The sequence below is a fragment of the Erithacus rubecula genome (genome assembly GCF_903797595.1).
Source record: "Erithacus rubecula genome assembly, chromosome: 11".
Lineage (NCBI taxonomy): Eukaryota > Metazoa > Chordata > Aves > Passeriformes > Muscicapidae > Erithacus > Erithacus rubecula.
The window spans coordinates 14,988,444-15,013,065 of record NC_136663.1 but is presented as its reverse complement, the minus strand read 5'-3'; the positions used below and the strand labels follow the sequence as shown (position 1 = coordinate 15,013,065).

Here is a 24,622-nt window from a genome sequence, read left to right as displayed (position 1 = left end):
GGTTTTTATTTTTTTAATTAATTAATCTTTGCCCTCTTTCCTTACCAAGTAACTACACACTATCCAAAAATCTTTCATACATTTGCTAGGCCGTTACCAGCGGCACTCCGAACGTGATACATTTCTGATCTGTTTCTCTGCTCAGGGTGCGCAGCGCAGAAGCCCCGGCAGCTCTGTAGGGCCGGTGGCACCGCAGCATGGCGGGCCCGGCGCCCTCAGCCCCGCGGCCGCCGCGCCTGCGCCCGGGCCGTTGCCATGGCTGCGGGCGGACGCGCGGGGCCGGGGCGGCGGCGATGGCGCTGAGGCGGCTCCTGCTGCGCTACTTCCCGCCGGGTGCGGAGCGGGGCGGCCGCGGGGCTCCGGGTGCTGCGGGGGGCTGTGCAGGGCCGGGCCGGGGCCGGGGCCGCGGGGCGTGCGGAGCGCCCGGCATGGCGGGTCCCTCAGCCCGGCAGGCCGGGGGCTCCATGGCGCACCATGGCTGGGGCGGAGGTGCCGGTGCTTGTCCCGGTGCTTGTCCCGGTACCCGGCTGAGAGGCTCCAATTAGTGACTTACTGCAAAGTCAAGGCAGTCGTGCTCGCATCATAGTAAGGAGTTTAAAAAAGTCGGCAGTGACTGTAGGTGACGCGAAAAAGAAACGTTATTTGTGTTTGGAAATGGCAGTTTAGCAAAAAAAGTTGCCACTCTCAAGAGCTACCTGAAAGGAGGCTGGAGGCGGGTGAGGTCGGTGTCTTCTGCCAGTCAACCAGTGACAGCATGAGGGGACACAGTCCAGCTGTGCCAGGAGAGGTTTGGATTGGATATTAGGAATATTAGATTGGATATTAGGATATTATATTGGATATTAGCAAGAAATTCTTCACAGAAAACAGTGATCAGACTTTGGGAAGGGCTGCCCAGGGAGTCACCATCACCGAGGTGTTTAAGGACTGGCGCTCATCCCAGGGTTTGGTGGATAAGGTGGTGTTCACTCATGGGTTGGACTTAATGATCTCTGAGGTCTTCTCCAACCTAACTGATAGCTATTTATTATTTTTAAATTCTCATTTTTTGTTCTTGATTCATGAATTTTCTGAGCGGATGCATCCTTTGAAAAGCAATGCTGGCAGACTGTCATGATTTACCCTGTACTCAGGTGACTCAATGGCATGTCAGAAATGAAACAAACTGGAGATGGGCAGCTCAGGAAGTGTATTGAAAAAAGGGATTTTCCTTTCAAATTAAATGCTTTTCCTGGGAACTTTGTAAAATGCAGAATGGCACAGACATTCATCTAAATTATCCTTTCCCACAGAAAATCAAGGAGCAGCTGAGCCCCTTATCAGCTATTTCAAAACATGTGCTTAACATTTTAGTACTCTAGCTCAGTGGAAGTTGCAGAGGTGCCAAAGCAAACCTGGAAATGTAAAGTGTGTTATGATTTTTGATACATTACTGCACTCAAGCCTTTGCAAACACTAGAATAAATATAATGGATTTTGTAAAATATGTTTTCCAGGTTTCTGGGAACACAAACCACAGCAAGCATCTTCAAGACAGCTTGTTTGAGATTAAGGCTGATGAAATGATGCAAAAAGTTTTGGGAAAAAGAGCTTGTTCATTTCCAGAATAGAAAAAAACTCAGAAATAATATTGTTTAATATATTTTTTTGTAAAAGCACATCAGTTGTTCATCACCCTGCTTACTCTCAGTGAGAACAGCTAACCTCCTTCCAGCTCCAAGAACTGGAATTGAGTCTCCTGAAGCCAGTGGAGCTGTAAAAGTGGAAGGGTTGCTGTCTACAGTGCATGTTATAAAATTCCAGAAGTCTAATCATGACCTGTTTATTACTTGTTTTTAAAGGAATTATTCTGGAATACGTAGAAGGTGGTGAGTCAAAGACCAAATCAATAGATTTGCTTGATCTTAGACCTGAGTAAGTATGATATTACTTCAGATAGCAGCACTCTCTACCTTTTTATAGCACATTAATGTACAACCCTATTTGACTGTACTGGACATAATTGAGATCAGTTATTATGTAGAACCTACTTGCTCTATTCAGCCAGCTCTGGTAGGAAGGGCTTCTGAAAAATAACAAAATGCCACCATTAAATAAAGTTGCCCAAATCCATGGAGTTTATTAGGCAGAAAGACATGAAATAATATGATTGTCTTAATACCAGCATTGATATGGAAAAGGCTTTGCATGTAAGCCCAAGTCAGTAGACAGTGTAAGCTGGATATGCAGGATGAAAAATTTCAATTTAAAAATTACTGAGTTTTGCCTACCTGAGACTGTCCAGTATACTGCTGAGGGTAAAACCTGTTAAGTCTCTTTGTGAAAGAAATTGTCTGGTGTTGCTGAACCCAAGTATAAACACTGAGGGGATACTAATTTATGGGATGTAGTAACTCCCATTTAGAAGACTGATGCAGAAAATCCCCTTTAGACTTGAGTAATTCCCATACTAACAGGAATGCTTGGCTTTCTTGCTAAACTGATTTTAAGAGTGACTTGTGATTGTGATTTGACTGCAAGGTATTGTCAGACCTTAGTTTCCACAGAAAGCCAGAAATCAGTAGTATTCTGATGACATGAAAAGATGATCCAGTTCCACAGACCAGCTGTGGCCTCCTTGCAGGGGCTCCAGGGGCATCACTACACTGGACCATGTGGTAGTTACTGTCACAACTAAGAATTGTACAAACAGTCAGAGATTTCTGTTACAGACACAGATAAATTTAAGACTTTGTGTATATAATTTATCTTGTTACTACTTTACAGGCAGTTTGTTTGGAAAATATAAAATTCCAGTTTAATTCAGATATTTAAACTGACAGTTTGGGACACACATCTCCTATGCCTGATCCTCCATGGAAATAATTTGAAAAGATAAATTCCTTGCCAAGCTACAGTTTTTAAAAGTTGAATTTTACTGTGCAACTTCAATAAGAGAGGGAAGGAAGTATAAAAACCAAGAAAGATTTATCCTAATTTCTTTAGGCCTTTGCTGAATGAGATAAATGCATTTAATTGTTTACTTCAGTTTCTCTGCAAGTTAATAGTATTCTTGGGTTTAAATTCATAATTATTTCCAGAGGATGGAATGTGGTGGGTTTGTATTTGGGATATTTCTTGAGTTTGTTTTCATTCTTTTCTCATAATTAGCACAGATATTACAGCCTTAGTAGAAGAAATCCAAAAAGGAGAACCTCTCATCACAGCTTCCTGCTTGGAACATGTCATACATCTAATACAAAGATTGCAGGAGAAGCTAGGGGAAAAACAGAATCACAAATTCTCTCTTTTTAAGGTCAGAGGCATATTTTGGGCATTTGGGGGGATTTAAGTTGTTGTAATGTGTGTATGTTTTTACTGCTGTGTATTGTGCTCTGTCACTGCTTTCTTGGCGTATTTCAATCCTCTCTGCACTTTTAGAGCAACTGAGTCTGGCCTGGAATTTCTGTCAGGAATTCCCCCAAAAAGGCTGAGAGGTACAAGTGTTCCTAGACATTGTTTACACAGGCTTATGCACTAGGGTGTGTTCTGGATGCAGAGCAGTCAATCTTTTATTTGTCAAATACGTTTGTGGGCCAGTAACAGTCATAATTACATTTGAACAAAATCCGTACATAGACTCCAAGTAAATTAGCTGTTGGGAAAGGACCAAAATATTTTCATACATGTGTCTGCTTGTTCTTAATTTTGTGAAAATTGTGAGACTTATGCAATTACTTTATGGGGTTTAATGCTACGTGCAGTTGTCATTACAAAAGTTTTCATTACTTTCTGTCATTACTGCTATCTTTGAATATTGATAAATTGATCTTCGACTTACTGACAGCACTTGAAATACTATTTAAAACAAATAGGATTTTTAAAAACAATGATTACAGAGATGGTTCAGAGCTCCAAATCCAAGACTGGTCTGTCAGAGGAGAATAGATTTAATTGCATTTAATTGTGGAAATGAAACTTTCTTCCAGAGACTGTGTGCTACAATCTGACATAGTTAAAGGTTGTATCTTTATTGTGTCAGCAGATGGCAATGTGTAGCTGTTAAGCAATGTTGGTCAGTGCCACGGTGTTTATTATTACCTTAGATTTAAAAGAAAAAGAAGTTTTGTGTTGGTTTGTTCAGCTAAGAAAACCCTTTCATGTTTCTAGGTATCACTTTGGTTCTCTTGACCAACAATACTCCTCTGAGTGAATTCTGCAGAGATATATGTATTTAACCTTGAAAACTGAGCTGGGTAGCAAGGCAACTTAAAATATTTTCTCTTCCAAGTTATGCTCTCAACTGAGATAATGCCTTGCTTTTCAAAAGCTTTAAAATTGTTTGTTCATCACAAAGACTGACAAATCCTCAAATGCTTGTTCAAACTTGAGTGTAAATAATGTATTTGTTCATTGTTTGGTCTAGTGCTGTGTCTGAGCTTCTGGATTTGGAAATAATAGAAGCAGGCAAATCCAGTCAGTGCTGGCTTATTTCCTTCACTCAAGAGTGGTTAGAAGTGTGTGAAAAGAACTTTTTTTTTGGTATTTCAGTTTCATTTAAGGCTTCTAAATGAAACATGTGTAGCAGGTCATTCTGAGATACTAATAAAATATAAGAAATGGGTGGGAGTGAGATTTGGGAGTGAGATTTTTTTTTCCTTAAAAAAATGTTCCATGTGTGCATTGTTTGGGAATGAATGTTTTTCTATTCCTGTTACACTGTTGTATAATCTGAAACAAGTGTATAAACTCAGCTTTTTGTTATTTCCAGTATTTGTGGTGATGGTGGTATGTGAGGCACCCTGCAGAGAAATGAGTTTTTATAGCAATTTCTCAAGTTTTAAACTATTCCATGGCATGGGGTGCTGTAGTGGTTTGCAGATTTTTATGTTAGGTAGAGCTGTAGCAGATTTTGCAGAACTGAGGTATATTTTTTCTAGTATTACCTTAGGATTTGATTATTGTATCATTTGCACAGGCAATTTTTGCTGCCTGGGAGTTCTGTGGATGAAGCAACTGCAGCACTGGGCATTGGAAGAACAGAATTAATATCATAATCCAAAATTACCTAAAACCCCATCTTGTTTTCCTCCCTTTTTCATAATTTCAAAATACTTCTGTTGTTCAGAGCTGTCTGCATGTAGTCCTAAAAACGTTATGGGTAAAATTTCCATAAATTTTCATAATTGTTTATTCTCATGTGCAGATGGATATTGTGGCTCTTTTAAAAAACACAATATTTTTGTCATTTCCACATCTTGATTGCTCATTCCTACTTCTGTAGCTGAAAGTACAACTTGTGTTGCTTTCTCTAGAGAGTAGAAATTGATGTTTCTGTAACATAAGATGCATTTTCTGTTTCTCTCTCCCTCTCAGTCCTTCACTTATCAATTGTTATTTCCATTTTGATGAGTCCCTTCTCTTCAGAGTAGAAGATCTATGAGCCTTTCTCATTTTCCTTTTGGAGACAGGCAGCTTGGAAAACTTGAGATAAGAAAAAGAAGTTGAAGCTCTGGTAATGTCAGTGATTGAATCTCTCTGTTCATAAACAGTTTCTTCTTCATTCTTACACTACAGAAAATACCTAGTGAACCACTGGGGTATTTTTAACATCCCTTTACTTCACTTTCAGCAATTGCTCTGATTTCCCAGTTCATGATTTTATTATGCTTTAGACTTGAGGAGTGGGAAGCTTGTAATAGGTGGAAATTGTTCAAGTGCAAACCGTGTTTTACAGCAGTCAATTTATTCAAACACCAACCAGATTATATTTTTTTTGGTTCTTTTTAAAGTATTGTGGCATGGTATCTTCCCTTGCAGTATCTGAAACTATTTTCACCCCTGTTTTATAATCCTTAGTTAGGGATTTCTTTCATCAGTGATCTCACAGTCCTCTTTTGTTTTGCCCATTCACCTCTGGTCTAGGATTACTTTGCTGGTCCCAGAGAAGGTGAAGAAAATGCAAAAATGGGAGAAAAAATGAGTTCATTCAAGTAAATTGTAAAATTGAAATCAATATGATATAACATCTTCAGTGATCACCCAATGATTATTGTGAGATTTCTTCTTCTCTAACAGGAGGAGGAGAAAAAATTAATCTGTTGAATATTTTGAACCATTTTGTTTATTTTGTTAGCATCAAATGTTTTTCCTTTCACTGCCCCCATTTCTATTTCAGGTGCTCAGAACACACATATTGCCTCTGACTAATGTGGCATTTAACAAATCTGGTTCCCGGTAAGTTGCTGTCCAAGTCAAAGTACGTAATCATTAATTGAAGTTTTTTACTTGTAAATTAAATGCTAAGGAAACTTCAGGGCTCTTATCTTGCTGCAAAAGGAATTCAGCTCTGCTGCTTATAAGCAGCTTCAGGCATAATTAGGGATTATATTTCAGGCCTCTGGGAAAACCAATTGGAGATGCAAAAAAGTAGCAGGTCAGTTTCAATTTATGCAATTTTTTTTCTTCCACAGCCATAGTCTGTTGACAATTACCTTATTACATATTATGGCAATAAACTAAATATTGCTAAAAGCTAAATGAGTCTTTGACATAAACTCATTTGGGAGTTTCACTGAAGTGAAAATGTAGCTTTCATGTTAATTGATTTCACTGTGGACATATGCCTTAAAATTTTTTCCTTCGTGTCTTGAAAGCAATGGCTTGCTTTCTAGTTGAAATGCTATAAAGATTAGAAAAAAGGTGTTTTTATGAATAAGATGTTAAAAAGAAAGAAGAAAAGGTACCTCTATGGTTGTAAATCTGTATTTTTGAAAGAAAGAGGAGATTTAACTAAAATCTAACTAAAAAAATCTAGCTAAGTAAAATCTGTGGAAATAAATAATTTGGCTGTGCATTGGGACCACCAGGATATTTGCTTATTCAGAAATGAATTTCTCTTTGCTTTAGCTTTATCACTGGAAGCTATGATAGAACCTGCAAACTGTGGGATACAGCATCAGGAGAAGAGCTGCATTCTCTGGAGGGACACAGAAACGTTGTCTATGCAATAGCTTTCAATAACCCCTATGGGTAAATAAATTTCCTCTGAGATTCTTCATAATTGCTAATGGTGTTATTTTGCAAATACTCTAACAAAAAATAGGCTATTTCAAATTGAAAGAGTTCAACTTCTGAATTTGTAGAGTTCAGCCATAACTAATCACTGTGGGATGACACTGTCATTATTTGTACAATAGATCCTTTGAAACATGTTTTCTGTTAGGTATTCAATCTTGAAAAAATATGTGAGTCAGATGAGTATATTGAAACACAGTTTATTTCAGTAATATCTACATGACCAGATTGTGTTCTGAATGTTAATCATTCTCTTCTACCTCCATGTAGTTGTATGTTATGTGAGATATAAGTACTTCTGACAATCTAGGTTGGTTCAGTTAAGGAGAAAGAAGTGGATTTCTCCATTTGCCATTACAAATTCAGTTTTATTTAGGATATGATTTAGAAATGTCACAGCTTTTGAGTAATTTTTGTAAAATCCACAAGGTGCTGCTGTGTGAACATCAGATACTAATTTTTGCACCTTTTGTTTTCTCCAGTAATTGTTTGACCCAGGTTGGAGTTGCCAGCTGTTAGGTGAAGGGAATTACATGTTAGCTACTGAAGTTTCATTGTTGTTTGCTTCTTGAGGAAGCTGTCATGTGTGACACAACCAGTTTTTCTGTAAAGTAAGATAAATTAATTTGTATTTTCTGTTGAATCACATTACTCTCATATGTCCTATTTATCAATTGAGCAATACACAATTTACATCAAAAAATAAATGTTAAAAGATTTGTTCTTACGCTATTTGTTCTTACATACTTCATCTGTCTTCTATATGAAAACTTAGGCGCTGCTGTGTCAATGTCTTATATTCTGATATTATTTTTACTTTAGGAAAGCATTTAATGAAGTTTATTTATGTAGCTTGGTGAAACTAATGACAAAAATCTGTACAAATGTCGAAAACTAGACTGTAACATAAAAGTGGAGAAGCAACAAAGAGCATGACAAAACCTGATGAGAACTTTGAACTACTTTTGTATTAAAATTTTGATAAAAAATCTTTTTCTTCTGGTGCTCTTTAGGTTTTGGTACAGTGGCCCTTGGTACATTTTATGGAGACTTCACTTTAGTCTTGCTCTAACTGCAGATGGTCACAACACTTCCACTGATTTCAGTGGGAGCTGAGTTCAACTTCTGAAATTTAGGTGAACTGCATTTATGATTGTTGATCAACAGGTGTTATCTGATGAAATGATATAACTTCTTAATAAATCTCTAAGTTCAGCACAACATCATCCCTGAAGTGGGTCAGTCATGAGTTATGAACAGTCCTGTGCTAAGAAATAGACCCAATAGCTTTCTTAGAAACTCACTGTGCTATTTTTTTGCCTTGCTGTAATTTGTGTTAGTGAAATCCTGCTGCAGGATCTCATAGTGTGGCAATGAGCACCAGAGAACATGGGAGCTTCCAAGGCTGGGTGTTATTTCTCTGGAGTCTGAGGGTTTTTCTACATGAAAGTAATGGGATTTTTTTTTTCTATTTAGTGACAAGATTGCCACTGGATCTTTTGATAAAACCTGCAAACTGTGGAGTACAGAAACAGGACAATGTTATCATACCTTCAGAGGACATAGTGCAGAAATAGTGAGTAGTGATGGATGTTCCTTATTCATTTATGTTTCCTCACACCAGTGTTGATGACTGTGAGTTCCAACTCCCTGTGAGCTCCCACTGGAAGGCACAGTTATTGTGGCACATCTATTCATACATCCAGGTCTTGTTAACATTTCTGCACTGCAAGGGAATATAGTGTGACAGTTCTTGAGATAGAATAAACCCTCATACAGAGTTTGAAATTATATTTGTATTTTTACTTTGTTGCTATTTCCCTTGCTTGCTACATGTTAAAACATAGCAATTGGAATTTTCAGTTTATTGTAGATATTTTATGTTTGATTACATCACGTGTTTTTCTAGTCTTCTTGCATTGCTTCTCATATTTGCAGAACTAAATACACAAGAGCATCATTGCTTGTGTTGTCTTTCACACAGAAATCTGTACTTCATGTACAGATTGGAGCTGTAGAGGAACAAATTTCTGAAACACAAAGTGTGTTAACTGGTAATATGTGGGATGCTGAAATGTCAAAGATCTGTGAATTTGAAGCAATTTAAGCTTAAAAATGCTTGGTTTCCTCTCCCGTGCACCCCTATCAACAACAGAAAGTACCTTGATGCACAAATTTCAGTTTAAAAGATCCAGCCAAAGACATTAAAACTCTGAATTTCAATGATGAATGGGTTTTTTGGGATTTTTAAAAATAGCTATACAATCACTGTACAAAGAAATATTGCTGAAAACTGTTTCTAAAAAAAAAAAAAAAAAAAGTAAATGTAGATTGAGAGGCCTTAACTAGAGCAAGAAACTGGTGGTTTACCATATTGAAATTTGGGGGTCATTTCAGTGTGTTTTTGATTCTCTGGATAGTCTGAGTTACCCCTTGCAAAGGAGAACATGTTTGCTTATTGAGAAAGGCTGCAGTGATTTTGCTTCCACAAATCAGTGAGGTAAATGCTTAAAGGCTTCTCCATTTTTTCTGACTTCTTAGGGGTTAGATTAGACCCAAAGTGTTATGTGTTGTGCTGACAAGTAATTAAAAGATAATTGCCAGCAGGAAATTATGTGTTTCTCTGAATCAGACCTGTTTCTGAAAGGCCATTATTGCATCTGATACATTGCTGGCATAAGCATGCCCATAGTTACTCAGGATGAAAAAACTGAGCTACTCTTTTTCTGTTTTAATGGCACCTGATATTCTTTATTTGCAGAGCAATCACACTGAATAATTACAGAGAATGGGAGGATGACTACATGATTTTTTTTAATGTGAGAAATGAATTAAAGTAGTTGAGGTTTTGTTATTGCTTTTCCTTAAATATGATGTTGTGGCAATGCCCTTGGCAAATGACATAGATAATGACACCTGATAGAGTAAGAGTGCACAGACTGTGTTTGTGGGGTCACAGAAATGTTTGGATGATCTTTGCCCCAGTCTCATCAAGTAACAGAGAAAACCTACCAAATGATAGTGCTAGTGAGAACTGTCAGACTGGACAGTAATTGGAGGATTTCAAAGAGAATTTTGAAATAAAGAAAACAAAGCATGCGCTTGCAAGGAGCCCACTGGGTTTGAGTATTAATCCAGAGTTATGTGGTAAGGATTTGTTGCTGCTCTAGTGAGCTATTGGAAGAATTCTGCAAGTTTTCTGTATGCCATAAAATATTATCAGACCTTTGTCTTTTTAAAAAATATTAATCCTAACCTTGTTTTATCTTTTTTTTTATAAATATATATAAATGGACTCCTTTAAACCTTTTCTGTCTAATGTTTCTTGCTACAGGTATGTTTATCATTTAATCCTCAGAGCACACTGTTGGCAACTGGAAGCATGGATACCACTGCCAAATTGTGGGATTTAGAGAAAGGAGAAGAAGTAGCCACTTTAAATGTATGTTTACATTCCCTATGTTTTTCAGAGGTGTTCCTTGCTGTCTTAGTTTCCCAGCTGAGATAAATAACAGTGTAACCATTACAACTGTTTCAAGCCTTGCAGTTTCTTTTACCAGGTGACCCCATAGTGACTGCAGTTACAAAACAGAGTAAGAAAACTTGAAGGGAATGAGAAAGTTGTGATATTTTCTGAGTCCTATTTATCAAAAGACAGCTTTTCTCATTGCAGTGACATTACTGCCATAGATTAGAATCTCTTCCATCACTTGTTAAAACCTGCTGCTCTAGTGTCAGTTGTGACCTCCTCTGTCTGGAGGAGGTAACCATGAGCAGAGGACTGCCATCCAGTTACCTCTAGATTGCCATCTCTCCTTGCTCTGCATGACTTGCTGGTGTTCCCCAGGGTCAGATTGGCCTCTGCTGCTTCAATGCATTTCTCTCACATGAATTCTAAGTTATATATAGTGAAGCTTCCTGCTTAAGTGGTGTGCCTGAGTTTTTGCAGTTGTTGAGATATTGACTATTCCACAGTCAGGTAGATCATTCTGTCAAAATTGTGATATACTGAACAGACAGTAAATAAAATAGTGATGAGTTATGGAAAGATTATGCTGCTCAAAAAAGACTACATACATTGTGGAAAAGTAATAATTTGTATTCTCATACTCCTTTTAAAAAATTCTCTCAGGGTCACTCAGCAGAAATTATTGCTCTGTCTTTCAATACCACTGGAGACAGGATCATCACTGGTTCCTTTGACCATACAGTAGCAGTATGGGATGTTGGCACTGGCAGGTACTAAAGCAGTAATAAATATAATTTTACTTTGCATGATTTTGTGACAAATTAAATAGAAAATGTTGAGCTACACTTTAAAGAGCTTGCTTGTAATTTAGAGTATCTGTTTCTTCATCTTGTAATTTGCTACTCCTGTTGTCTTTGTTCTTTTGAAGATGAATGCTGCTCATGAAATGCTTTTGTATGTATTCTTTGTTTTAAATTTCTGTCTTATGAGCACTAAAGAGGCAGAAAGGATGGACAGATCTTGTACTTGTTCCTGGTGAATTCTCCAAGCAGGAATATATTTTATCAACATGGAAACTCATGACTTGCAAGATGTCTAAGATTTCTAGACTGTTTAACTAGAAAGCACATTTTGTGTTACAGAAGATTATTCTGGTCATCTTATATTTAAAAACTATAGAGAGTGTATTTTTCCTTCTCAACATCCTTTGTCAATATAAATTTAAAACATGTTCTCCTTTGACTGTAGAGAACAAAATCTCATGATTAAGAAGCCACAAATAATAATACTGACAAATCCATTTGTTTTTCAGTGGGAAACTCAGTGTAAGTTAAATAATAAAATGATCACCCTGAATACCAACAAAGTAATTTATGAAAATAACCATTCTGTTTTGTTTACAGGGGTTGTACCTTTTTTTTTTTTTTTTTTTTTTTTTTTTTTTTTTTTTTTTTTTTTGTGAGAGCAAGGGGAATATCTCTGAAATTTATATATAAAAGGATAGTGTGTGTATAGTGATATCTTGGTACAATAGACAATATATATAAAAATGAGTCTGTGTGATTTATAAGTAGTGTACACATAGTGTATCATTTAAGGCTTGATCCTGTAATCTTTTGAGTTTATTCAATACCAGTACTCATTCAGGAAATCAACCTTTGAATTCAGCTTCCTTCAGCCTGATGTTCTTGCAAATATTTTTGTTTGAAAATGGCTTTTTCCAGTTTATTATCTCAGCCTACAGTGAAATCAAAGTCTGGGGATTTTCATGTTGCATTTTTTCTTCTATGAAATCAATATGGACTTCACATCAGGAATATGAAGGAGAAGATTCTCACTGGCAGCTTGATTGTTTTTGGTTTTACTGTAAAAAATCTACACAATTACAACAGTGTAGACCTCACAGTGTCAGAAAGTAAAAGGAGTAATTCTGTAAAATGCTAAGAACATAATCAAGTTTCTGTTATTAAAAACAAAGAGCAAATGCCTGGGAAATTTTCTTTGCTGTTCATTTAGCATATATATTAATTTAGCTACCCTTATATATCTTGTGCAATGAGCAAAAACATTTCAGTCACTTAAACTCATTTAGTTGTTTTTCTAGTCTAGTTTATCTTTTATTTACAGTCTGCTTCTATTAATGATGCAGTGATATTAGCATTGTGATGATAGCCTGATTTGCTAATCCTTTAATACATATATATCTCAATTAATCTTTTTTAGGCTTTGTTGCCTTATAGGCCATTAATTATTAGGAAGCAGTATTGGCTAATTGTAACCTCTCTACTTGGATAAAGCTGAAGAATTTAATGGGACTTGTATTGCTAGTCTTGTGCAACAAGACATTCAGGATTAATGAGGATTAGAAATCATATTTCAGTTGGGCTGACATTTGCCTCTTATGTGGGAACATGCTCGCATTAAGTACCTGATTAACTTCCATTTGATCTTCAGTGGATTTTATAAAAGGTTTAGATTATATGGAGATTTAAAGATGTACTGTTTACAGTTCATTGACGTAGGATAATGGGAGAGTAATGTGGAAAAACATGCTATAGATGAATACAAAGAATCTATTGCTGGTACTGGAAATCATTGCATTTCACTGAAAATACATTCACTGAAATATTTTTGAAAGAGAAGGGAGGAATTTTCCATTTTATTCCTTACTGTCTCTTTTTGCCAAAGATAGAAATTGAATGGATGTGGTACTAGAATCCTAAATGAGCTGCACCACTCCATTTAATTGCTTTAATGGTGAAGACTTGACACCTTAACTCTTCAATTTTCTAAATTTATAATTTTTACGTGTTATATATAATTTATAAACTTAGAATTTATATGTGTATTTAAAAATACACACTATAAATGTAAACAATTGTCTTTAATTTTTTTTTGTAGGTTGTTACATACTTTAATAGGCCACAGAGGAGAGATTAGCAGTGCCCAGTTCAACTGGGACTGTTCTCTCATTGTCACTGGATCAATGGACAAAACATGCATGGTAAGCTGGTTAAGTAGGTGGTGAATACAGCTACTTGACATATAAAATGTATCTTTTTAAAATTGAGGAGCATTATTTTAAAGTAGTGCACAAAATGAATTAGAGAATTTAAAAAGAAATGTAAAACCTATAATCTTACTCATTTTGGTGAAGTCTAGTTAAGTCTTGTTTAATCAATACACTGAACTAAAAAATATATAGGACTTCATTAAACTAACTAAAGAGTGACTCGTTATTGGTTTGTATTTGGCTTTCACATTATTACATGTCAAACATCAGGAAGGGCCTCTGTAGCTGCGCTCGTAATCCAGTAGATGTCAATGAAGTGAGCTAGCAATGCAGTGCTGTTTGTGTGTGCAGCTGTGGGATGCAGACACAGGGGCACACGTCGCCACGCTGGCAGGGCACAGCAAGGAGGTGCTGGACGTGTGCTTTGACTACGCCGGGCAGCGCATTGCAACAGCCTCTGCTGATGGTGAGTGAGGGGCTGCTGCTGCTGGCAGCTGAACTGCAGCAGCACGCTCCTTTGTCCTTTCCCTTTGGCTCTGCCCCCACTCCAGCTTCATGAGCAGGAGGGCTTGGTTCAAAACTATAGGTCAAGCAATGTTTGTTGCATTGCAGAAATTGGGCATTAAACTTTAAAAGTTTTCTCCAGTGACAAAGTTCTTATTTTCATAGTTCAGTACTTCAACTCAATAATTCTTTCCCCTTTAACTTCAAACTTGAAAGGAAATATTTCACTTATAGCTGGAAATACATTTTAAATGTCTAGGTAAATAGCTGTGGAATGGTTTGATTTGGTGGCTCAGATGTAGGCTTAAATGAAAAATGTAGCTGGAATTTTACCGGTGGATTTTCTAGCAGGCTTTTCTAATGCACTGCAAGAGAATATACAGTAAAGACATAGTGAAAGAAGCAATTTTTTTTTTATTATTGGTATGCAGAAGTTTTGCACATTTATTATTTGTCTAGGAATCACAATAAATAGTTTTCTGTATTCACCTGCTCGGTTATTTATGTTATAGTTCATAATGACAACACTGCAATAGTTTTAGATCCACAGTTTTGGAAACAGGATACCAGACTGGATGGAAGGGACTATTTGGATCTATTTTCCTGTACTTGCTATATCTAGAAAAAAGACAATGTAAAAAATTTCCTGATATTTAATCAAGATCTTATTAAATGTAATGAATAGATTATTAAATAAAATTAATATCTGAAATATAAAGAAAGCTTCCTAAATATATTGTACATGCATTCTGAAATAACAGGCTTCAGTAAGCTGTGTTTGATGTGGACCTTCGTATTCGTATTTTAGAAATTTTCTGGGAGAATCCATTTCTGGTCAGGAAAGGAATTCAGTCTTTTCCAACCAGATTGCAGATTCTTTTTAACATACTTTACCCTTGGAGTAAACTCTATGAAGCTTGCCTTCTATTTCTTCCAAAATTAAACCTGAGGATGAGTTCCTTCTGACCTTATTGAAATGTTCTTACTGAAGTGGGTGCTTAAGCATAACAATTACATATGGCTCCTACTGCAACAGGATCAGCAAGAGTCTATAATGCAGGAACAAAACAGTGCATTGCAAAGCTGGAAGGGCATGAAGATGAAATTTCAAAGGTAAGTTGTGTGTGGTTTGCAGCTTTTTAAATCTGATTATATATGACATCCAATCCACCTGTTATTCCATGATGCAGGAATACTGTTAATCATTATACCACCACATTCTTTAATATTAAGAATGGTAGGTCTGGCTAAGAAGTTAACTTTACTTAAAAAACCATTCCTTTTGGTTAAGGGCTATCAGACAATGGTTGTTTACCAATTCCCCACTTCTGAGCCAAGACAATTCTGGGTGTGCTACTCCTGTGAGTTCCAAGAGCCACCTTGTATTGTCATGTCATTAGATTTGATTGCTTAGAATGGTGGCAGCTCCTTAAGTCCATCCCTCCAGGGGGTGGACATCTGGCTTTGTTGCCATGGAAATGACTGGTTGTCCTTGGCTCTTTCCTTTTCCTGAAGCAATTTATCAGTTGGGTCTGCATACCCACTTGGTAAAGAACAGGGGAGCAGAGAGTGAGGTGCTGTCTGTTCTTTCAGTGTGATCATTGTTAACAAAGATCCTGTCTGACCTGTCCTAAACTGTGCCTGTGTTATTCTGCCATTGGAGTCTCACATTCTCTGACAGGTTTTTAATCTCTTGTTTACATCTTAAGGCTGTTGCCTCTAAGGCTTTTACCATCACTCCTATTCCTTGCTTCTACCAGATATGTTCCTCTTTACTCTTTGTCATTTCTCTGCATACCTGATTTATGGAATGGAACAGAAAAAACATATTTCTGTGGAAAAATACATGAAGAGTCTTATTTTCAAAACTGCATAAGGGATTTGGAAATACAAAGTCTGTTTCAAGAATCACTTGGTCATGAGGAGTGTGCTCATGTGCTTTGCTTATCTGGCTCAATTTTAAACACCAGGGTTCTGTTCCAAATGCATTTAGTTGCTTCCAACATGGTACGTATTTTTTAAACTGTTATTTATTTCTTGCTGCTTTTCATTATTCTTTCAAATAGATAATCTCCCTAGTTTCCAAGCTAGTGTGCTATGTTTGTGCTGCTTTTTTTTGATGTATTTTGACATTGAAATATTAATGTTTTCAATCCAGGATCGTTCTTAATGGACAAAACCTAAATGCTTGCATTCTATTGATTTGTCTATATAATAATTTTGCTGAGAGAATAGTAAGTTCAGAAGGATTGACTTCAGCTACTGAAGTCACTGCAGTATCTCACACTCAGTGTAGACCCACTGAAGACAGTCTGAACCCTTGCTGCCAAGAGGGTGAGACAGCTTCCATCAGGACCTTAGTACCAGCATCATTTCAGTGTTGGAGGAGAGAATCTGCTCCTCTGGGAGCACATGGAAAAAGCCATGTATGTCTGCAGATATTCTATGGAGATGTGACCACTTAGGAATGTTAGTACTTGGAAATTGGATTTCTGGGGAGCAGACATTTTGCCTTCAGTGATTAAGCAATTCTGAATTATATAATAAACTGGAGTTGTCCAGTTAGTGCTCAAAAATGTACCTAATTATCTAGAAATCCATGCAGTTACAGCAGTGAATGTTTAACAAATATGAAGACTTACTATAAAATTAATTTTTTCCAGTGCAGATTCTGATACTACAGAGATGTATATTATTAAATGTAGAACTCTATAAAATATGCATAAATTTTACATTGGAGTAACTATAACATTTAAATAAAGCTGCTACTTTTGCTACCATTTCTAATTTTGGTGCTTGATATTTGGAAATTATGATCCTGTAGTAAGGTCATGGTATATAATGCCTTTGTAAATACACCAAGTTTTCAGCCACAGAAGTTTGCCAGCATGACTCCAGCAGATTATTACCCTTGATTTTAACTAAAAAACTGAATGCAACTTTCTACTTTCTATTTTCATCTTTCAATCGCTTTGATATGCTTCTTTCTCTAGGCATACTGACTTGTTAGGTAACATAAACTCATTTCTGTATTTTTTAAAGGTGTGTTTCAACCCTAAAGGCAATTGCATACTAACAGCCAGTTCTGATAGAACAGCTCGGCTCTGGGATGCTGCTACTGGACATTGCCTTCAGATATTAGAGGGTCATGCTGATGAGATCTTCTCCTGTGCTTTTAACTACAAAGGTGATAGAATCATTACAGGTAACTAATATATTCTGGTTTTCTTTCCTTTCTTTTTTTTGATAGACATCTGAAATATTGCTACAGCAAAACAAAAATAGTCTGAAAACTTTCCTGGGGCCAAATGCAGTGACTTACAATATAGTCAAGAAAACCTGGAACTTCACTTTAGAACTGAGATTTGAGAGAATATGGCCATAAACAAATTTGTGGCAAGGCATGGGCATGGCCTCCCATCTCTCCAGTGGGCATGTACCAGAAGCAGAGCAGTGACTAAGCCATTTTCTCACAATGCATTGCTATGAGGGAGGGGTGTATGAACAAAGGCAAAGGTTTCTAAATGGGAGCATGCCTTTCATGTATTTGGTACTCAACTGATCAGATTTCCTTCATTTCAGTCATGGGTTGCAGGATGATCTCAGCTAAATGTATTGCCCCATATCTGCTGCCTGTTGCTAGTTGTGTAGAAAAAATATATTTATGGTTACACTGTTGATGTAGGTATTAACAAAAATGGATAGACTGTGCCATATACCTAAATGATTCCTTCACAATGTGTGTTTATTACTAGGGAGCAAGGATAACTCCTGTAGAATCTGGCACTGACAAGAAAAGGAAGAATTCAGTTTAATGTATGCCAGCCTACTTTGTGAGTTTCAGAGTCAATAAACTCAGCATTTCGGTTCTGTTTTCTTCTACTTTCTTTGTTCACCTTCTGTTGAAGTAGAAGAGTTATCTAAATTTGATAGGTTTGGCTTAGAAATGGCATCACAGAACTGCAGAAGTTGGAAGATCACTGGAGTTGGAGATCACTTAGTACATCAGCCTGCCCTGCTCAGAAGCCTGTCATCCAAGCAGGCTGCCCAGGACTGATGTAGGTTTGAATATCTCCAAAGATGAAGATTCCACAGTTTCTCTACACAACTTGCTTAGTATCTGATCACTTGCATAGTAAAGAAGAGAAGTAGGGTTGTTTTTCCTCTTACATTTAAATGGAATAGCCTCTTCACTGAGTAGCACTCTGTTATTTCAGTCACCAGAGAGAAATCATGATTAGTGAGAATGAATGCATAGGATAGCTCAATTTCTTTATGTGTAATTTTTAACTTGTAACTTTTTTAATAAAAAAAGCAATAGAGCATTGTAGCAATCTCAGTTGTGAAAGGAGTGTTGGTATGCACTTGCTTTGAGTACTTTTGTATTAATTTTTTGTGTGCATGTAATAAAATACTGGATTAAAATGCTGGTTTTGCTTTTCGTAATACAATGCCCTATTCATATTTCTGGAGAAAACCAGCAGCCATGTACAAGCTGCCTTGCTATTAGTTATTGCCTGCATGCTACAGTGAAATTCCCCTCTCATACTTGCCCACTTATTTCCATTCAATCCATTCCTTTCTGCTTAGTCCTCATTGTCTTATTTTGAAGTGAGGTAAAAAAATATTAGCAATGACTGAAGCTTGGAATCCTGGCCCAGCATGAAGAAATTCTGCTTATCAAAGATTGGAAGGCAAGGATCCCAACATAAACTAAGAAATGGATGAGAAACTCCTGCAAATTATTTACCAGGGTACTATGAGCTTTTAACCAGGCTTAGCTCTGCCAGAAATTGCCAAGAGGTTTCACCTGTGCAGAGCTGGCTCTACTTCCTGAGAGCACCTGGAAGTGCAGTTGCTCTTTGCAGGCATAGTGAAGGAGCAGAACTGACTCATCTCCTCCAGCAGACTTGAAAGAAGGATAAAGAGGCAAAGAGGGAGAAAGTAAGTGTGCAGCAGAGAATGAACTTTGAGATATTTTGTTTATATTCTATATCTCTGTGTTGTAGAATTCTAAATGTTGTTAAATTTAGTAGGATGTTACTAAAGCTGCTGTGTTGTGACTAACTCTGAGTGCTTGCCAGTACCCTTGTGTGTAAATGAAGAAACAAAAGTGTTTGTCATCACTTGGCAGATTTCCTGGTTATTTCAAGTAATGCTGTGCTGTGGGAAAAGTGGGAAGAGAGTTGCAGATCATTTAAAACAAACTTTCACCAGTTGGCAAAGTGGCTGACACAAATATCTCTGTAATGCCTGTGGCACTTCCTGAGTTTTTGTGCAAAACCTGTGGATGCCAAAAATGTACCTCAGTAAGTTGGAATTGAAGGGCAGTGCTGTTATGTGTTGGTTTAGAATTGCTCAATGTCCCAAGATCAATGGGCACCTGTGACCTGGGAGATTTCCAGTGACAAAAATGGAGGAAAATTACTATAATGAGATGTATACAACTGCTGCTACATAGTTAAAAACTGAAAATTGACTTGCTGTGAACTATCACTAAGTCAAATGTTCTTTGGACTGCAATCAGGAACTAGATTCTCCCCCCAACCCCTTAATCTTTTTGTTTGGTTTTCTTCCTGTTGCTTCTTTGTTTATTATTCTGTCCTATATTATAATAGTGAATTAGATGTCTGTAATGGCTTTTGGCTTCAAGGTCTTTGTCCTATTTTTACAAGAAATTGTTAGTTGACGTTTCATACAATAAGCACTGGACTGGTAGGCTGTCTGGGTTCTATTTCTGATTTTTTCCTAGATTAAATGTGTAGAACTGATTTTTAGGCTAAGTTATCTAAGTTTCTTGCTCATAAATGAAATATTTTCACATCTGGTGTGGTTCACAGCACTGCTGTAAAGGGTGCTGGCTTGGTGCCTTCTAAGAGTTTCTGTTGTACTCTGGATAGTCTTTGTGAATACTTTGATATTAGGTTTTCTGCACCTTGGTTTACCCATATGTGGATTTAATAGAGATATACATTAGGAATGTGTCACATAAACATATCATCCTGGAACCCTTCCGTAGGTCTGGCAGCAGCTTTATCCCTTTCTCTGATTCCACTTTAGTCCCTCAGCCAAAATGGTGAATGTGTATGTTCTAGCTCTATTACCTGGCACTTTAAAATCTGCATACCTTATACTATCCAAGTGCTACTTTAGTCACTGTGTGGTTGGAGTGGAATGTAGCTTTCAACATTATCCTGAAATGCTGACAAACTTGGCTTCTTGTGACCTTATTGAAAAGGGTTACCTCAGGAGACCCCTGAAGTGCTTCAGTAAGGCTTGTCACTGTAGAAATCATATTTCCTGTAGTCTTTCTGTCCTTTGCACCTTTGAAATCCTTTCAGGATAAGCCTCTGTTCTGTTTTTCTGGGAAAGAAGTTTGTGTCACGTAACTGCTGGAGGACAGAACATGCATTTCACAAGGATGGGGATTTCCATGGAAGCACAAGATGTGTACTTGGATTTGTGACGTGCGAGATTCAAATTCTTCCTGAATAGGTGATGACAGTAATACTCACACCCACTCATGTTTTAAAGGTGGCATTTTGTGTGAATTTCTTTTTTTGTCTCCTTCAGTGGGATCACTCACATTTCCTGGGTAGTTAGTGAAAGGATGTAGAAATATATCCTCCTGCTATTTTCCAGTTTGCTGCACTTTACTATCTAATTCTCAGCTGAAGCTGGGAGGAGGATGCAGCCAGCCCTATCTTCACTGCAAATTGTTTTAATTAGTTTGATAGCCCAGCTGTCTAATATAACTGTCTGTCCTGCTTAATGCTGCACAGCTGCAAGTTGCCTTCTGAGGGCCTGTTCCTTGTGATGACTGGGTTGGGAATACTGAAATAGTGGTGTTATAGGTTTGCTCATATGTGGCAAAGGCTTCAGAATGGCTTTGACTCAAATTCTTAATGTGGCCAGTATGGATGTGCTTTCCTTCTGAGCTGCAATTTGTTTTATTTATGTATGTCATGTGGGTTCTTTATTTCAATGTACTGGTGGGTTTGTTCCCTCTGTTTGAAAAGTTCAGGATTCACAGTGACATTCCTATGCTTGTCTGTCATGCAGCTCTGCATGAAACAGGCAAGAGCAACTGTAAAACTGGCCTCTTCAGAAATCTACTGAATTTAACAGGTGACTGTTTTTATCACAGACTGTAAGTGGTTAATTTTCTTGAAGACAATAAAAATCTTCAGCAGTATGAAGAAAATTGAGGTAGATCATAGTTTTTCAGCTTCTAGTAACCTCAACACTACACAAACACAACAACATTAAAAAGGAAGTTTTAAAATTCTAGTTCAAATACAGTAGAATTGCTTTTGCAGAGTAGCAGTTCTGCATCTCTTCATTGTGTGGGTGATAGAATCAACCCTGGGGTGGCAGTGCACCTTCCCCTGAACCACCTCCAGGAAGGGGACACGGCAGCCATGCCTGCTGCTCCTGTGAGGGGTCTCTGATGGCCAGGGCATCCCCTGAGACATCCCTGCAAGAACTCTCAGCTCCCACTAGAACCTGTGTCTTGCATCTTCTCAGCTGGTAACTTCTCATCTCTTTTTGTTTGCTTTGACTCATATGGTTTTAATTTGTTGTACCCTAGTTTTTTATCAAGAAATATAGTGAGCAACCACCCCCAGTGCTGTTAAAAACCTGCATCATGCTCACGTATGGGAAATTTTTACTTATGGCTGTATGTTGTTCTCACTTATGTGTGTTTAATACCCACTTTTAAGAACTGAGAAATATTAAGAATGGACAATGCTATTCTGATTTAGTTAGTGAAATGATAGTTTCCTTTTCTGTGTGGCAGTAGAAATACCTGTGGTATCCAGGCAATATTGCAGTAAATGCCCCTGTGAACTTACACAAGGAAACTCCTGAACCTCTGTCACCCCATCCTCCTGCTCACTTTTACAGGTACTGAAAGCAGCCAGAGTGAGCACTAAAAGAGGTTTGTACATTGGGAGTTATTCTGGACAATCAGGGTATAATTTCTCTTCATTTTATTGTGATACTAAGAATGTTATGTTTAGCCTTTTTTATCTCTTAAATGAATTGGGGAACCTGAGTAGCTTTGGCACTGAGGTAGAACCTGGACCTTGCTCTGGCTTGTTTTGGTCAGAGCTATGGATCAGATTTGTCATTGAGAAGCAAAGTTTGAGAAGCTCCAGGGATGGCAGGCAAATATGTAATAGGTCAAATAATCCACAGCTCATTTGTGAACCTTTTAGGAAGGCAAAGAGGACACACATTATAACATAAATTTATTTCTGAATAAATTGCAACATTAAGAACTATTGTACAGAGAAACTGCATCACACTGTTACAACTCTGTCATATTTGTGCTTTGTAAACATTTATTCTATCACAACAAAAGATTGTATACTGATAACTAACTGTATTTGGTTTAAAAATAAATACACTTTCCCATTTATTAATTCAAACAAAACACTTTAAATCTATAATTCTTGGTGATTTTCATTAGCTCAGCCTCAGAAATGCTGAGCATTCTCAGTTGCCACTCATGTTAGTGGCAGTTACAGATGCTCAGCAGTTCTTAGGGGTTGGCCCAGTGACTCCAGTTATGTTCAGTGTTTGCAATAAGCTGACCTTTATTTTGAGTGTAAAGCGACCTCTCCTGTTTATACTGCAGAGTAGACTGAGAATTACTCACTATTTAATGTTCCACATTAGATTTCGATTTGCTAACAATTTGCATTTTGTAACAAATGAGTGATGCAATCATGCAAGTTTTCTAATGGTTTTAAAGATAAAACTGAGAATATGGCTCTTTTTCATAACTTATTTAAAACTACTTCAAAACTTTGAAAAATATTTAGTGCAAAAGGATAGGTTTTTTTTCAAGAAATATTACAGAAGCATATACTGCTATATGGAAAATAAAACTTCTCTTAAATATTTCTTTTTTTTTTTTTTTTTGGGAAAAGCAGGCAGGTATTCTGTTACATTATTTGGGTAGAAGAGATGAAAAGTAAGTATTTTCAAAATAACAAACTGCAGAAGAGCTATGATGTCATAAGCTGTTTTTACATTTAAATTCACACCCAGTCTCTTTGGCAGAGTCAAGAGAATGTATTACTAAGTGCATGATACCAACAGATCATCTCAACAGGACGATAGCAGAGTATATCTTATCAAACAATTATAGAAATGTTATAGGAATGTGAACTCTCACATGTAGTCCAAACAGTTTTCTTCAAAATGAACACATATGTCTGCTGAAATTTTGACAAACATTTTGCTTTCTTGTAAGTTACAAAAATTAACATTGAGATTTTTAGGACAAGATGGTGCTCTTTTCAGATATGCATTTCTTCACCTCATTAGCAATTTATTCCATTATACTAAAATTAAAACAGTACTTTTTTACTGCTTTTAACTGGTATGTAGAATGTTACATAGTGCTTTCAGCAGCAGCACTTCAGGTAACAATTGTACTATCATGATTCCCTTTTGCCAAGCAGGGACACTGAGGCACAGAGGTGAAATGACTCGCCCAAGGACACAGGGCTGGGCCAGGACAGGGCTTGAGAGCTGCAGCCCTGGCTCACAGGGCTGTGTGCAGGAATCTAGCAGGTGTAGCTCTACTGAGCTGCACTGCTTCCCAGGGAAAAGGAATCAGCTTTTTAAGGAAAGTCACTGAGAGACTGGATTTTATTTCTTTGGAAAGGTTGCAAGAATCAGAAACATCTATAGAAGAGAAATAAACACATGGGAAGAAACTAAAATGTGTTTTCAGCAGCTTTTTATTGTGTTGTCTAACTGCAAAGGTGTTAAATGTTCAAAAGCTTTTACCCCTTAGCAATTATGGGGATTTCAAAAACCCATAAATACTACTTATCTAGGGACAAGGTGTCTCTAGACATTCTGAAGCACACTCTGCTTCTAACAGTTAAACTGTACAAATAACAGTGTTTTTTTAAAACTGAATGTTAGGGTACTATCTCATTTTACCCTAATCAAATTGATGAAAATTGAATATATTAGATAATTAAGCCTTTACTGTGTAGTTCATTAATTCAGAAGGCTAAAAATCCATCCCCTCATAGTACAGTGCATCCTATAGCACAACATGTCAAGAGTCCCTCATGACACAGAAAGACACGATAAATTCAGGTTCACTTTGCCCCTGGGTCAGTTGTGGCACTCGTGCTGTTCTTGTAGAGTTTGTACATCTTTGCACACTTTATCAGTGATGTTCAGAAATCAGAGCATGACACAAACCACTGCTTATTTGAACTGGAACACAACAGAAAGCTGAGCCAGGGAACCATGCTAACCCAGTTCCAGCAGCCAGTCAAAGAGGCTGGGTGTGCTGTCCCTGCCCTCCTCGCTCAGCTTGCAGTACTGCACCACGGCTTGGAAGATGTCCCCCACTTTCCAGGACTTCCTCTGGACTAATTGCACCACATCTAGAAACTGAATAAAAAACCACAGTGAAACACACGTGGGATTTGGTGAACATTCTCTAAGGTTTTGTGGAATGCATACACACATCTTGTTGGCCCACCCTTTGTAAATGCACAGCTGTATGAGGGAGTGGACACCATTCAGTGCACAGCAACATC

The 24,622-nt window shown here is 37.4% G+C and overlaps 2 protein-coding genes across 5 annotated transcripts in view; one reads left to right on the top strand and one right to left on the bottom strand.

The window, feature by feature from the left end:
• The first annotated feature begins 202 nt into the window (after positions 1-202).
• DAW1 (dynein assembly factor with WD repeats 1) lies at positions 203-17,924 on the top strand. 2 transcript variants are annotated; one of them, XM_079315616.1, is made up of 13 exons: positions 203-333; positions 1,842-1,914; positions 3,151-3,295; positions 6,158-6,216; positions 6,889-7,011; positions 8,533-8,632; positions 10,391-10,498; positions 11,189-11,295; positions 13,427-13,529; positions 13,890-14,004; positions 15,079-15,155; positions 17,085-17,247; positions 17,798-17,924. In XM_079315616.1, exons 1-13 carry the CDS (start codon positions 294-296, stop codon positions 17,830-17,832), a joined length of 1,248 nt encoding a protein of 415 aa, XP_079171742.1. In that variant the 5' UTR covers positions 203-293; the 3' UTR covers positions 17,833-17,924. The 2 variants fall into 2 exon arrangements, with proteins under 2 accessions (XP_079171742.1, XP_079171743.1); XM_079315617.1 differs by lacking the exons at positions 17,085-17,247; positions 17,798-17,924 and adding an exon at positions 16,201-17,077.
• A 4,283-nt stretch (positions 17,925-22,207) lies between these two features.
• Positions 22,208-24,622, bottom strand: part of SPHKAP (SPHK1 interactor, AKAP domain containing) — a 64,212-nt gene continuing 61,797 nt past the window's right edge. For all 3 annotated transcript variants that reach the window (XM_079315599.1, XM_079315600.1, XM_079315598.1), the window contains one exon: positions 22,208-24,473. In XM_079315599.1, the coding sequence (XP_079171725.1) occupies positions 24,330-24,473 (144 nt within the window). In that variant the 3' untranslated portion in view covers positions 22,208-24,329. The remainder of the gene's footprint in view (positions 24,474-24,622) is intronic.

Coding starts and splice junctions, on each gene's coding strand:
- DAW1 (XM_079315616.1), top strand. CDS start 294: ATGGCGCTGAGGCGGCTCCTGCTGCGCTACTTCCCGCCGG. Junction 334..1,841: donor GCTGCGCTACTTCCCGCCGG/GTGCGGAGCGGG, acceptor TTGTTTTTAAAG/GAATTATTCTGGAATACGTA. Junction 11,296..13,426: donor TGGGATGTTGGCACTGGCAG/GTACTAAAGCAG, acceptor TTTTTTTTGTAG/GTTGTTACATACTTTAATAG.